Below are 16,777 nucleotides of genomic sequence, written 5' to 3'. Positions count from 1 at the left end.
ACTGATTCTGAGAGATTGATCCACTCTACCTTTTCTCCAGACCTCTTGTCACTGATCTTCTAATTTTATTTTCCCATGTCCCTGGTCGTACAGGCCAGCAGTTAGTTACTGCACACATTTGTGTGCATTTCTGTATGTCTCATCCTATTTCCTTTGACATAAAGTGAAAAATCAGATAGCTATACTATTAAAGCTTGATCGACAATAAAAGATTTCGTTCTACTGTCAAGGTCACCCCTTTGTGTAGGGATATAATGATTCAGTAAACCACTTCCACCTGGTACCAGTATGAGAAACTATCTCTAAACCAAGTTGTGGTTCCATTTTTGCTCAGTCAGCTGGTCACAGGCACAACTTCAAGGAGAAATGGCAGTGCAGAAGAGGAGGTACACTGGGAATGTGGGCCACCTTCATATGACCTGCATGGGTATTCAGGATCTGCTTGAGGCTGATCTCTGACAGACCACTTCCATTTGATGGTGGAGTATTCTTGCACTTGTCCAACTCTATGGCTTGGTATATTAGATAGCACTTGAGTCTCCTTATTACTTGATATTCTGTGGTCAGAATCTAAGTCTCTAGAAGCAAGCCAAGAGCAATTTTTCCAAAGGATATTAGTTACTGTCTGAAGAAGACATGGCTCTGCTCCAAAGCACTAGAGACTTCTACTTTATTTCCCTAGTGGAGTGTGCCAGAGGTGTTCTGCAGCATTTGGATCTGCTGAAGACGCTTTGAGTACCTTTAGATCTGCAGGAGCAAAGGCCCACGTGGCTCCAGTTTGCAGCAGTGGCACAGCCTGTCCTTCACTGGATCCCACTTACATTCAATACTGTACTAGATACTCTGCTCAGAGCAACACACACATGTTGTATATGGTGCCTCTGAAACTGAGAAAAAGGGTTTGCATGCATTTTTGTTATGGGAATGTAAGGTGAAGCAATTTGTCTTTCACATGGAGGGGACCTTTGGACCTTCAGAAACTTCTTTGACATAGCAGGTCCTTGAACTTTCATAGATTCTCTCTCTCACCCTTTGATATACATGCATCTTATCAAAGGACTTAGCATAGTTGAAACTCTTGCGTGCTAGATACAATCATCCTAATGTCATCAAAGTAATATCCCCTGGGATTATAACCACCAGAGAAGGTGATACCCTTGAAATAAGACAGTGAGGGTGTACTGGCATCCTGTACTTCTGATGGGCTCTGTTTATTAGGATAGAGATAAGAGAATTTTCTAGTTTGATAGCTGCCTGTCAGGAGCCAGGATTTTTACACTGGGAAGGAGGACATATCTGGATCACTACAGGTAGTGGTCATTACCTGATTAAGTTCATAGTAACCTGTTATTTGCCATTCCTTCATCTTTTGCACAAACTCGATATGCAGGTTAACTGGGGATATGATGGAATGCTAGCCCCATACCTTTGCAGAAATTAGGAAACCAGTTTGGGGACTCTGCTAGTTTCACAGTGTTTCTATCCCAACTATATATTCAGGAAACTGAAGAAATAACCACACATAGTTTCATGCATCCACTGGACATGGTTTTCTTTTATCACCTAATCCCTATAGGGCCTCTACTCAGATTGGCAGAAGATACAGTGACATGTTGAGTCCCCAAGGAGTAGCATCAGCCTAGAGTCTGTTTCCCTGAAAAGTCTGGGTATGTCCTTTTCCCTTGTACATAGTCCCTTTGCAGAAGACAAGAAGAAAAGTGCTTTGTGGCTGTGATTCTAGGACCTTCCTCAAGAATACCTGGGGGGCTTACTGAAATTCAGGTTGCTAGATCCAACCTGGAGGTTCTAATTCAGCAGTTCTGGGGAAGGGCCTGAGGATTTGCATTTCTAGTAGGTGTGGCGCAGGAACGCTGTTGCTGCTGGTCTGGGGTTTGAGAACCACTGTGTTAGAGCCACTTCCAGATGCTCAGGCTAGCACTTTAATCCATGCTTTTTGGTATGCTTACCCAAATCGATAAGTTATCAATTACATTACATAATCTAATGTAATATTCCTTATTTCCTGCTCAGAACATTTAGAATTCATTCCAACACTCTAGTTTTTATGAATTAGGATTGACATTCAGGTGGAAAAAATACAAGACACCCAATTAAATTTGTATCCAGATCTATACATATGACTCTTCGTTTTAATAAATACCATGCAATGTTTGGGACATGCTTATGCTAAAAATTATTTGTTACTTACCATTTAAACTTAATTCAGTGCCTGCATTTGTCTGGTGATCCCACTGCCAACATAAATTTCCAGAATCTTGCATTTCTTCTAGCAGCATGTATGTTTTTCCCCTGGGTCAGACTTTGTGCTGCCTTTCTCTGGTATGCTGGAATTGCTGGGCTCTAAACACATCCTAGGAATTGAGGCCGTTGACAAAGGAAGGGGATAAGAGGTAGAGGGATAGGGTACTAGGAGATTTTCATTCCCTGATGAAAACTAGGTTGATTACAGGATCACCAAGCCAGGCAGGACCAGCTTCTTCAGAGTAAGGGGGAATAGCTTTTTCCAGCAAGGATCGCTCATTTTGGTTTGAATTCCGGGTTAACCAAGTGGGTTTTTTCCCCAATTTTCTTCCACAAGAGATGCTCTAAGTTTCACAGAAGACACTGTGGTGAGGCTGGAAATTTAACCACATATGTTATAATTCAGCAACTCACAAGATTAGGCTCTCCTCTGACTTTGAGCTATGGCAGCCCTGTGTCTCAAGAGATAAGATTATTTCAGGCCAGCTTGATGTACCACAGTCTGAAGGGAGTCTGAAGCCAATAATTTCAAAGCCTGTGTTGTCATTTTCCTTTTTAAGATTTTCATGGGATTCAGGAGTAGCCACTCAGTCCACGGTTCTGTTTGCCTTGTTTCCATCATGGTGCTCAATCCCAGAAACTGTTTGGTCTGCTAAGTTTAATCTGGCTGCTCGTTTCAGAAAACCATAGGTGATCATTTAAGTAATTATTTTGTTCCTGCACAGCACAGACTGTGAGAATTCAATGTTCCAGTAGTTGCAGGTGGCCATCACTGCCATCAAATCCAATCAGGTTGCATATCTAATCCCAGATTGCCATCTACCACATTTTTGAGGGTCTGATTCCTGCACACACTTCAGGTACTAAATACTGTGTCTATTCAAGAAACAAAGCATCCTGCACATTGTAAACAAAAGGAATTTAACACATGAAATTAGGTGCTTATGTAATTATTGGAACCCTTCAGAAAACTGGTTCTAGGCTTGGCCTCCTGAGATGACTACCATACACACTAGGGAAGCTACTACTGAGGCCACCACTAAAAGGTATGCTAAAAGCAAGTAGCTACTGCTACCACCTCGACTGCCTTGCCATCCTAGGAAGGTGGAGAACGGACCCCTGCAGCTATAACCGAAGGAGTAAGGTGTCTTATCAAGTGGCTGCAACCAAAACAATGGCTCCTCAAACCCCTAACGTGGATGGTAGACAGTGCAATGCTGCTGAAAGATAAACTCAGACTTCTGGGGTTTTATCACACGTAAGAAACAGAGGAAAAGGCACAGGAAACATGGATCTACCTTAGTTTCACCTTCTAGACCTCCCACAGGTCTCATTTGCAGAACTAAATTTACATCCAGAATCCTGGCTTCTCATGAGTCTAGCAAATGATAGAATGGAGGTTGGGTGAGACCGTCCCAGCATCGAGTACAGGGCTCTTGGAGATTTTGCATTCAGTGTGGAAAGATTCCTGCCCATAATATGCAGTTGAAAACCATATGACCTTTATTTCAGGTGGGAGAGTTTATCAGGAAGCCAAAGAAGATAGATTTTCCCATTCTCTTTTGCTGACTGATCTTACTCTACCTTAGCACTCATAAATGTGAGCTTGTGCTAACGTTCCTTTCTAGCCATGTCCCATTCCATTGTCTATGCATGTTCTTTATTGGAGAACCTATTATGTCCATTATGATGTGTCTGAAATCTGTTATGTCAGTGCTTACCTTTATTCTGAGCTTTAGTTTTGCATGTCTTTTCGTAGACATTAAATTTAGATATTGTGTTCTTACCTAAAACTGAGCAATATCTAAAACCAAGCTCTCAAATTCTTGTTTCGGGTTTATATATAATTAGTATTTCAAATCTTAAACCTCAGTTACCTTTGAGGTGCTCGTCTTACTCAGATCCATGCCCAGCTGATTCATTTTCATACTCCCTCACAGTGTGCCCTTGTTTCATTCCCACTTCTGCTTCAAGAACATTGGCTATATTGCTTTTATAATTCACCTGACATTTAAACATGTTAAGCCATGTGATCCTCCTCTGTTGTTGTCTTGAACAGCTACTTAAACACTGCTCTATTTTCTCTTTATGTGGCATTTACAGATAGATTGTAGAAAGAATGCATTTTTCTTTATATTAAAATAACCATTCAGTACATTTTTTTCATTTAATTTGAAAAAGTCTATTGGCTAAGATTAGAAGAAAAGGAGGAGAGTTATACTCTTCATATTAAAGAAGGGGACTAAATGATAATGGAAAAATAAAAAAAAAAAGACCTAACCCTTCTTAAGTGGTAGAGATGGATATTCTTGTCTGACCACATTCTGGTTTGAGTGGCCTTCACTTGGCATTGACAAATTGCTCTTGTAAAAGTAACTCTAGAATATAGGCACACTTTTAGTATCCTAAGTATTTTGAGACAGGTATGTTTTTTGTTTACTAGACAATACTAGGAATTAATTTTATAAATATAGTATTGGTTAGTTTTAATCAAGGTCTTCCTAACCAATTCTCTGCATCTGATGCTGGGGGCACAAACCTTCACAAACATTTTGTCACTATATTGAAACTTGATGTTCAAGTTAGAAGATGTTTCCCTTACTGACTGACCGTCATTAGTAGTAGCCCATGTGCAAAGTCTTGGTTTGCCTTTCAGGGATGAGATTCCTTTTCCTGTGGCTCCTTTCCTAGAAGAGTTACTCTGTGAAAGTTAAGGCAGACATGATGGGAGCTTATCAATACTTTACAAAGATTCATGTTACAAATGTCAAATTTGATCATTTCAAATACTAAAAATCAGTGTATGTTATCTTTAGTACGAAAGAAAGGCAGAGGCTCCTTTCTGGGTGATACATACCCTCTGTTAAAAGTGTTAATTTCTCTGGGACCTGCTTGGTCTCTAAGTGGACACAGGAACCTCACAACTTCGCAGGTATCAGTACATGTTGCCTTGTGGTGTCATTGTCACTGTTAGAGAAATGGTTATGAGATTATGACCTGAAGCTACAATGACTGAATCTCTTTTGTTGCTGAATCCTAGACTACTGTGATCAATACAATTTAAAAAGCATCCAAAAGGGAAAGAGAAAATCTTCTTAAAATACTGATGCACTGGTTTTAAAAGGAAATTGTGATTATTCAGTTAGATTTCTCTTTTTGTGTTATTGATAAATCTGATGCAAAGAAATAAACAGATTATATACAGAAAAGTAATTTACACATTTGAAAGAAATTGTTTATGTGATGTGATGATTGTATAACAAGAAAAAGATAAAAGTATGTTTTACCAAAATAAGTCCTTATTTTCAAAAGTTTAAACTAAAAAAGATTTGTTTCCTCATAGCACATAATTTTATCTATAGCACTAAAAAAAAGAGTATAGTGTGGATAAAGAAAAAATCTTTAGCTTTGGCCATTTAAAAGAAACTTACCTCCTTCTCAAATCTCAACAAGTAAAAAACAATATGTGTTTATTTTCTTGATCCTTTTGCTTCCCTTGAATCCCCTGCAGGGGTGGTCCATGCTAAAAGTAAAATTACAAAAAGACTGTCAACAAAAGGAAATGAATAGCTACTCTTAATAATTAGTTCTTTGTGTAATTATATATTACTAACCCGTCTTAAGAAAATGAAAACTACTTTTGAGAGAATATAAAATAGATGTGTTTAACCATATGCAGATATAAAATAATGACGATGCTGAGCCATCGGTTATGCTCCAGCGTTGCCGGGAACTGTTCCTGACTGTAGCCTGCCATGTCTCCATCTGCAGTGTCAGGAAGTATTGATTGAATGAATTGATGAATGACTAGCTGGCAAAAACACTGATGAACTGCTAGTTTTCTTCAAAACAGTGTGGAGAGAAATACACTTTCATGCTGCAGTTCCAATGGAGCTGTACTGCCTTAATGACTGTGAAGGCTAGTCTTAGGAGTACAGGAGAGAATAGCAAAATCCTCTGTTTCTCTGTCTGGAAAGCTACAGGTTGAGAAAGAGGATACAATAGACTAGAAAGTCATGAAGAGTTTGGTAAACCAAGTGTTTTTCACAAAACCTCACTCTTAAAACTAAAAAATACATTATATGGTTTGAAAGAAATAATTTATAAAGAGTTTCAATTTATATAGAGTGTAAAAATTTTAGAGAATTCTTTAATTCATGGAATTTTATAGATTATTGCTTTATGATATATAAATTATTGGTTTATAGTGAGCTAGTAAGTAAGTAAAGATGCTGTTCAATGCAGTCATAACTTTTGAGATTGTCATCACAAAGAATTTGATGCTGTTTTCCAAAACAGAAAACTGGAATACTTGGAAATATGGATCATGAATCTAACCTGTTGCAATAATTCATATGTTCTTCTATTTTAACTGTACTCGCATTACTTACATTGTTTTATATGAGACATAACACTTTTTTAAAGTATTCAGGTCTCCTTGTTCAAGTGTATTAATACCTCTTACAGATTTTAGTGCTCAGCATTTTGAGTCAAACATTAATTGCAATTTAATTATTTTTAATTTTAGAGAGAAGAAGGGGGAAAGAGGAAGGGAGAGAGAAAGAGAGAGAGAGAAACATTGACTTGTTATTCCACTTATTTATGCATTTATGCATCCCTTGCTTGATTCTTGTATGTGCTCCGACCAGGGATCGAACCTGAAACCTTGGCTTATCAGGACGATGCTCTAACCAACTGAGCTACCTGACCAGGGCCATTAATTTCTGTTTTAAATAGTAATATTAATATGTGCTTAGAATAAAATTGAATATAATATTCTTTTAAAATGCTTGTCTATCTCTTCTAGAAAAGTTTTTTGAAATGAAGAAAGGACAATGTAAAGATGCTCTAGAAATTTACAAACGATTTTTAACTAGAATGACACGAGTATCTGAATTTCTCAAAGTTGCAGAGGTATGTAATATTCAGCTTTGTTGGGAATATAATTTTAAAACATTAGCTCATGTATCTGGAGTAAATGAGAAAATTCATAATCTAGCCGGACGTTCTGCCACAAAGTCACAGAGTATTTGGGTTGGAAGTGACCTTAGACGTCATCCCACCTATCTTTTCACTCAGAGCTGTACTCTGCACTCCTCTATCCCAAGCAGATGATAACTCCATGTTCAAATAAAGCTTTTACAGATATGAGTTTATTTACTGCTTTGCAAGGTGGTCTGTTCTTCCATTTTACCTAATGGCAATCTTTGATTGTGTAAGAAAGTGCTTCCTTTTTATTAAACCCTAGAACAAAATTCTCAGAAAGGTCCATCCATTGTTCTTAGAGTGTATATCATAATTCATAAAATCTGAACTTTTCTTACTTTGTCAGTGATTTGAACACAATGAAAAAATTAAACAGTATTATTAATTTTATAAAGTTTATAAATTGTTTCTTAAGGAGTTACTTTTATACTTAGTCAAAAAACTTTGTAATTGTAGAGTTGAGGTTCCTGAGGTTATCTGTAAGCTGGTGTTTTCTCTGATAAAATCCAATTATTGAATCATACTGATACTGGAAATTGTGACATTGTTGTCATAGTCCTTTTTAGCAAGATGGGTTTTTATTTTACATGTCAGCTAACTACTTGCTAGAACCAACCGGAACGCTGTGTGCAGGGCTTTCTGAAGCTCGGCAGCCAAGCATGCAGTGCCATGAACATGGGACATTCATATCATGTTTTTGTAATTTTTGCAATTTTGAGAATATAGCACAAGAAGCATTTTATATACACAGTTTCAGAAGCACTCTGGTCCATGTGTTATACTTCAAATCTTATTTATTTACAGGAGTAATAATTGTCAAATTCAAATTCTGAGACCAAAATAGTGTTATAAAATTCTATTTCTTTACTTTGATCCTTATAGCTTATAATTAGGATAAAAATATTTTCTATAACATGGGGAACAAAAGGTTAATCTTTAATACATATATAAATATTTATAAACATATTTATATTTGTAAAATGCACGTATACGTTAAAGCACGTTCATGTGTATTTCCTCATGTGTTTATTGATGTCAGTGGTCTTTAAGAAAGGATAGGATTGCTTGAAACTTTTGCTGTTGCACAGGTTTTGTATTTTGAATTTCATAGAATTTTTCCCATGGTTTAACCATAATATATTGATTATATTAGCTAGTAAACTTGCTTAATTTCTTTCTGTGGAAATACAATTGTGCCTAAGTACCCAGAGCAGAAGACTATTTCATTGTTCCCTTAATCCCTGGTGCACATGCTTCCCAGTTTTCCCACATGTGGGACATGTGGCAGTCTGGAGCATACATTGATCTAGTCAGCTTCCTAATGCTCAGCTCAAGGTCTCCATGAGCAATGGAGTACTCATTTATCGATTCCTTCTAATTTTATATGTACAATCTTATTTTATGTATACTGATATTAGGCCCAATTCAAGCTGTTGTGAATGACAGTTACAGAAACCAGACATCACTTTGAGAGCCTGTCTTTAAATAACTGAATGTTTTACTTTTGTTTAAGTATGATAAATATTTTATAGACTAGACATTAATTTACAAAATTATTTTAATAGAATGAATATTACACCACAATGGATAACCACAACCATTTGTGTTTTCTTTCACACTTAAATTATACTGTGCATAATTTCAACACTAATTGTTTAAATATCAGTCTGTAATGGTATGCTTATGATTGGTTAATGCAGAAATATTTGACAAGTGTACAAAGCTTTCTCTTCCAATTAGTACTCATGTGGTGTATATATCTGTGGACTCATACTCAATAGCTATCCTGTGGTTAGTACCATTTGCCTATGGAAGACTTCCCAGAATGTCATTTAAAAAATACAACTACACTGGGTATTTGGCGAATGTTACCAATAAGTTGTTCGTCATATTTTTAAATACAATTTCTAATTTCATTTAATTTTTTAGGCTTTTAAAAAAATTTATTTTTATTTTGTAGAGAGAGGGGAAGGGAGGGAGAAAGACAGGGAGAGAGACATCAGTTGGTTGCCTTCAGTTGGCACCCCGACCAAAGACCGAACCTGCACCCCAGGCATGTGCCCTGACCAGGAATCAAACCAGCAACCTTTTCATATTCGAGACAATAACCCCACCAACTGAAACACACCGGCTGGGGCAGTTGTTTGTCATATTAAAAGAAATGTAGACTAGTAGAATAATTTATATGGGAATGTTCAAATTTCCCAGAGAATTGCTTAAAGTGCAGAAAACTTACCATGTTTTACATTTTTATACAGCCATCCCTAGGTATCTGCTGGGAACTGATCCCAGGACCCCCTGCAGATACCAAACTCCACAGATGCTCAAGTCCCCTAATACAAAATACCGTTGTGTTTGCATATAAACTATACACATCCTTTTATATATTTTAAATCATCTCTAGATTACTTTAATACAGTGTAAATTCTATGGCAATAGTTGTCATACTGTATTGTTTAGGGAATAATGACAAGAAAAGAGAGTGTGTATATGCTCAGTACAAATACCACAATCATAGGCCTAACTACATAGTACACATCAGCAACATAGCATTTTTTTTCAAATATTTTTCATGTATGGTTAATTGAATCCATGTATGTGGCACCTGTGGATACAGAAGGCTGACCATACTGAAGATTCTGCAAACAGACAACTGAAACTTTGTAAAATGGTTGTTTACACGTAATAGGAATTTCTGCTAAACACACTTCCTTTTTATAGAACCAAGTTATTCTTAGTTTGCTATTCCAAAGTAAATGCCAAGTCATAGGAGTTATGTCTTCCAGAATACTTTCAGACAGAAAGTATGAGATTTCTGTAGTACAATCACACCTCACCTCAATCTTCCAAGGTCAGGACAGTAAAAATAGCAATGTCAAGGAAGAATTTCTAAATTGTGTCTTTAATAGAATTATCCATTTAGCAGAAACATATCCCCTTTTAGCAAAGTGATTCTAATATTAGGGATCCATGATACTTTAATTTCAAAAACACTGAATTCATTCATATTAGTATTTATTTTTAGCCCCTTCTCTTTTCCATATTAATATTTTAATGGGTCATCTAAAGAGGTGTTAAAATATGGAAATAAATGGAATGAAGTAGTCTTAGTTTATAATTTCCATAATTTAGAACAACCTAAGTGAGTTTAGTGAAGCATCAGTAGCTTCCCTAAAGCCATAGTCTAGTTAAAAATCTGTATTTGCGGGGAGGAATCTCTGGCATAAACTGACCTGGAGGGATGAGGACCAGTGCTATGTATACCAATGGTGCTCCACAGTCGGCAATTTTCTCCCCTTTTCCAGGGACAATGCAGACATTTTTGGTTGTCACAGCCAAATAGAGAGCAATAAAATAATAGTAGGGGTCTTTAATACCCCACTTACATCAATGGATAGACAGAAGAAAAGGGGGAGGACTGTTGTCATCCAGCGGGTGGAGAGCAGTGATATGGCTAATGTCCTGCAGTGCACAAGAGAGCCCCCAACAAAGAATTATCATCCTAAAATATCATTAGTGCCCAGGCTAATCTAGATACAGAAAAGGCAGAGGAAAGAAGTTAGCTCAGCGCTTGACCCACAAGTGGATTTTCCAATCTCCTGTGTGCCTTATTGTCTTTATAGGAACCCAACATTTATGCTTCATGTATTTTCTTCTGCATTTCCATTAGCATAATCAGAGCTCTTCATTTGTCAAAGAGAGAGACTTTGGTTTAAGCCATTTTGTTTCTTTGAGGCTTAATTCTATCATTTATATAAATTGAGATAATTATAATTTTCATTTTACCAACTTTTTATTTTGAATAATTTTCACATCTTCAGAAGAGTTGATAAAGTAGTACAGGTGAACACCTATATACTCTCTTCACTGATTTATCTTTATTAATATATTTCTATATTTGCACACTCATGTGCTCTTTCTTTCGTTCCTTTTCCCACCATATCCTTTCCAGCCTACTAACATTAAAATTTCCTGTATGCCTCAACCCAGGAATTTCACTCTACAGATGTATTCTACAGATGAGTCCACACAGGTGCGAAATACTTTGTGCAGCATTGCTCACAATGGCAAAAGATTAGAATCAGCTGCAATATCTTTTAATACGTGACTTATTAAATTATAAGACAAGGTAGCTGTTTAAAAAAATGAGGAAGCTGTATTAATATAGATACAGAGCTGAGATAAATTGTTAAATTAAAAATTGAATCTCAGTGTATATAATACACTATTAGTGTATAATAATGGGGGATATAAATATTTATATAGTTCCCATTTCTTTGGATATACACAAAGAACTCTGGAAGGATACATAAAAAAAACTAACAAAATGGTTCTCTCTGTGAAAGGTGTGAAAATACATCCTGAGCAAGTTATGAAAGCTAAACGTGCATTCTGTTGCTTTTGGGTAGAACGTCTATAAGTATCTGTTAAGTTCATCTGATATAACATGTCCTTTAAGGCTGGTGTTTCTTTATTAATTTTCTGTCTGAATGATACATTCATTGATGTAAGTGGGGTATTAATGTCCCCTATTGTTATTGTATTGCTATCTATTTCTCCCTATTATCTTTTAATATTTACCTTATATAAATTTAGGTGCTCTTGTGTAAGGTGAATAAATATTTACAAATGTTATATCCTCTTGTTACATTGACCTCTGTATCATTATGGAATACCTTTCTTTGTCTGTTTTTACAGTCTTTGCTTTAAAGTTGATTTTGTCTAAGTATAGCTACTCCTACTTTCTTTTGGTTTCCATTTGTGTGAGGTATCTTTTCCCATCCCTTCACTTTGAATCTGTGTCCTTACACCTAAAGTCTGTCTCTTGTAATCAACATATAGATGGATCTTGTTTTTTTATCCATTCACTCACTCTGTGTCTTTGATTGGCTAAATTATCCCATTTATATATAAAGTAATTGTTGACAGGTATAAGCTTATTGCCATTTTGTTAAATGGTTTCTAGCTGTTTTTGTAGTTCTTCTCTGTTCCTTTCTTCTTCTCTGGTTGTCTTCCTTTGTGCTTTGATGACCTTTTTAGTGGTAGGCTTGGATTTCTTTGTCTTTTGTGTATTTATTGTAGATTTTTGCTTTGTGGTTACCATGAGGCTTACATATTACAACTTATATCTATAATAGTCTAATCTATTTTAAATTAATAACAATGTTACAAACATTTTATCCAAAAGCAACAGACTACACATTCTTCTCAACTACACATGGAATATTTTCCAAGATAAAGCATATGTTAGGCCACAAAACGAGTCTTAATAAATTTAATAGGATTGGAATCATATCAAGCGTATTTTCTGACCACAATGGTATGAAACTGGAAATAAATCACATGAAGAAAACTGGAAAATTCAAATATGTGGATATTAAACAACATCGTACCAACAGCCAATGGGTCAAAGAAGAAATCAAAAAAAAAATTAAAAAATATGTTGAGACAAATGAAAATGGAAATGTAACATATTTATGGGATGCAGGAAAAGCAGTACATAGTGATAAATAACTACTTCAAGAAACAAGAAAAGTCTCAAACAACCTAACTTTCTACCTCAAGGAACTAGAAAAAGAAAAACAAAGCCCAAAGTTAGAAGGAAATAACAAAAATTAGAACAGAAATAAATGAAGTAAAGACTTAAAAGACAATATAAAAGATCAGTGAAACTGAGAGCTCAATCTTTAAAAATATAAACAATATTGACAAAACTTTAGCTAGACTCACCAAGGAAAAAAGAAGACCCAGATAAGCAGAAATGAAAGAGATGTTATCATTGATACCACAGAAATACAAAGGATCCTAAGAGACTATTATGAAGAATCATATGCCAACATCTAGGACAACCTAAAGGAAACATAAATTCCTAGAAACATATTACCTACAAAGACTGAATTATGATATGAAATAGAAAATCTGAACAGACTTAATACTAGCAAAGAGATTGAATCAGTGATCAAAAACTTCCCAACAAACATAAGTTCAGGACCAGATGGCTTCACTGGTGAATACTAACAAATATTCAAAGAAAAATTAATACTAATACTGCTCAAACTCTTCCAAAAAATAGAACAGGGAAGAATTTTTCCAAACACATTATACATTGCCAGCATTACCCTAATACCAAAACCAGATAAGGATGCCACAAAAACAGAAAATTACAGGCCAGTATCCCTGATGATCATAGATGTAGAAATCCTCAACATAATGTTAGTAAACTGAATTCAGTAATACATAAAATGACATACACTATGATCAAGTGGGATTTATTCTTATGGATCCAAGGATGATTCAACTGCAAATCAGTCAATGGAATATGCCACATTAACAAAAGCAAGGATAAAAATCATACGGTCACCTCAACAGATGCAGAAAAAGCATCAGACAAAATTGAACATCCATTTTTGATAAAAAATATATTTTAATAAAGCAGATATGGAGGGAATGTAGCTCAACTGTAATAAAGGCCATATATGACAAGCCCACAACTAACATCATACTCAATGGTGAAAACTGAAAGCATTTTCTCTAAGATCAGGAACAAGATAAGGATGGACACTTTCTCCACTTTTATTTAACATAATGTTGATAGAGCAATTACTCAATAAAAAGAAATAAGTCATCCAAGTTAGAAAGGAAGAAGCCAAATTATCACTATTCCAGATGACATACTATTATATAGAGAAAACCCTAAAGACTCCACTAAAAATTGTTAAAGCTCATAAACACATTCGGTAGTGTTGCAGAATACACAAAAATCTCTTGCATTTCTTTTTTTATTTTATTTATTTATTTATTTTTAATTATTTTATTGTTGTTCAATTACATTTGTCTGCATTTTCTCCCCACCCCTCTACCCACCCACCAGCCAAGCCCACCTCCCTCCCCCGCCTCCACCCTCCCCCTTGGTTTTGTCCCTGTGTCCTTTATAGTAGTTCCTGAAAACCCTTCTCCCCACTGTCCCTTCCCCCATCCCCTCTGGCTATTATTAGATTGTTCTTAACTTCAATGTCTTGCATTTCTTTACACACTAACAATGAACTATTAGGGAGAGAAATTAAGAAAATAATCTTATTTACAATTGCATCAAAAAGAATAAAATGCCTAGGAATAAATTTAACCATGGAGTTGAAAGACCTATATATTGAAAACTACAAGATATTAATGAAAGAAATTGAAGAAAACACAAATAAATTAAAAGATATTCCATGTTCATGGATTGGAAAAATTAATGTTGTTAAAATGTTTATACTACCCAAAGCAATACACAGATTCATAATCTCTATCAAAATTTGAGTGACATTTTCACAGAAATAGAAAGAATGACCCTAAAATTTATATGGAACCAAAAAAAGAAAAACCCAAATAGCTGAAGCAATCTTGAGAAAAAACAAAAAAACTGGAGACATCACATTCCCTGATTTCAAACAATACTATAAAACTATAGTAATTAAGATAGTATGGTGTCAGTATAAAACCAGACACATAGATCAATAAAACAGAATAGAGAGCCCAGAAATAAACCCACACACACATGGTCAATTAATTTATGGCAAAGAAGCCAAGAATGCCCAGAGTGGAAAGAATAGTGTTTTTAATAAATGATGTTGGGAAAATTGGAAAGCCACATACAAAAGGATAAAACTGAACACAAAAATCAACTCAAAATGGATTAAAGACTTGAACATAAAACCTGAAACCATTAAAATGTCTAAAAGAAAACATAAGTAGTAATCTTTCTGACAGGTCTTGTTCATGATTTTTTTAATCTGACCCCAAAAGAAAAAGTAATAAATACAAAAATAAACAAATGGGACCACTTCAAACTAATAAGCTTCTTTATAGCAAAGGGAACCATTACCAAAACAAAAGGGTCACCTACCAAATGGGGGGAAATAATTGCAAATCATGTGTCTGATAAAGGGTTAATATCTAAACATATAAAGAACTCATACAACTCAATACCAAAAAAGCAAACAGTTTGATTAAAAATGGTCAAAAGATCTGAATAGACATTTTCCAAAGAATACATACTTATGGCTAAAAGGTACATAAACAGATGCTAAATATCCTTAATCATTAGGAAATACTAATCAAAACCACCATGAGATATCACTTCACATATGTTAGAATGGCTATTTTCAAAAAGAAGAGAAATAACAAGTATTGGCAACAATTGGGGGAAAAGGGAATCCTTGTGTGCTGTTACTGGGAATGTAAACTGGTGCAACCACCATGGGCAAAAAGTAAGGAGGTTCCTCAAAAAAATTAAAAATAGAACTACTGTATGATCCAGAAATTCCACTTCTGGGTATTTATCCAAAATAAATGAAAACACCAATGATAAGATATATACATTCCATGTTCATTTCACCATTATATTAGTCAAGATATGGGAACAACCTAATTGTCCATCCATGGATGAATAGATGAAATGTTATGCAAACACACACACATAATGTACACATGTTCGGTGAACTGTTATTCAGGCATAAAAATGAATGAAAGCTTGCCATTTGTGAGAACATGGATGGACCTTGAGGGCATTATGCGAAGAGAAATAGGCCCGAGAAAGCAAATACCATATGAGTTCTCATAAATGGACTCTAAAAAGTAGAAGAAAAATCCAAGTTCATGGGTACAGAGAACAGATTGGTCTTTGAAACAGGTGGGTGGTAGGGTAGGAGAAATGGGTGAACTGTTTTTTGGTGGGGAGGGGAGGTTAAATAAATTAAAAAGTTTTTAACCAAAAATATTTTTAATAAACAAAAGAACATTCTCTGTATAGAGGACTTACTATTTATAACTAACAATATAAATTTAGTCTGAGCAACTTTTTTTTAGTTTTATAGCTGTTATTAACCATGAGGAAACCTTAAATTTTATACAATATCTGTTAAGATCTTTTGGGGGGCTCTGACGTAATTCATTACATTTGTTACATCTAAGTACATTGATGAAATCATTGCTGTATTATATTGAGTGGAAAACTACACAAGGATCATATGCTCAAACCTGACCCAGACAACAGTGTGGTCTGAAGGAAGAGGGGTGGGGGCTGGGTGAAGGTGGGCAAAGGGGGGAAATGGCAACAACTGTAATTATGAAAACAATAAAAATTAAGTTAAAAATATTTTATTTAAATGGATTTTGTTGACTTGTCACATAATTCATAGGTTCTTTTGTACTACATCATTCTAACTCAATTTTTTCCATATTTTACAGTTTTAAAAAGATTAATATATGTAATAATTCTAAACCATGTTGGATATATAGTTTTAACTAATTATGTGGTGACCTTCAATTAAACTTAGAGAAATTAATTTTTTAATTGTCATTAAGTTACTTTTTTTTTTTCATCCACAGCAAGTTGGCATTGATAAAGGTGATATTCCTGACCTCACACAGGTGAGTGATTCTCTGAGAGCAAGATTTACTGTACATAAACTTATTATTCAATAGTTTTTCATAAATGGTCTTACCTAGATTATTGTCATGTTAGTATTTAATGCATTTTAAATTTAGG

General features: G+C 35.1%; 1 protein-coding gene across 5 annotated transcripts in view; it reads left to right on the top strand.

Moving 5' to 3' along the window:
• The window catches only part of SNAP91 (synaptosome associated protein 91), a 143,695-nt gene that overhangs the window by 49,676 nt on the left and 77,242 nt on the right, over positions 1 to 16,777 (top strand). For all 5 annotated transcript variants that reach the window (XM_053913851.2, XM_053913853.2, XM_053913850.2 and 2 more), the window contains exons 8-9: positions 7,070 to 7,176; positions 16,618 to 16,659. In XM_053913851.2, the coding sequence (XP_053769826.1) occupies positions 7,070 to 7,176; positions 16,618 to 16,659 (149 nt within the window). The remainder of the gene's footprint in view (positions 1 to 7,069; positions 7,177 to 16,617; positions 16,660 to 16,777) is intronic.

This window comes from Desmodus rotundus, chromosome 11, assembly GCF_022682495.2.
Source record: "Desmodus rotundus isolate HL8 chromosome 11, HLdesRot8A.1, whole genome shotgun sequence".
Lineage (NCBI taxonomy): Eukaryota > Metazoa > Chordata > Mammalia > Chiroptera > Phyllostomidae > Desmodus > Desmodus rotundus.
The sequence above is the reverse complement of the archived record's forward strand: the minus strand, read 5'-3'. Positions and strand labels throughout refer to the sequence as shown.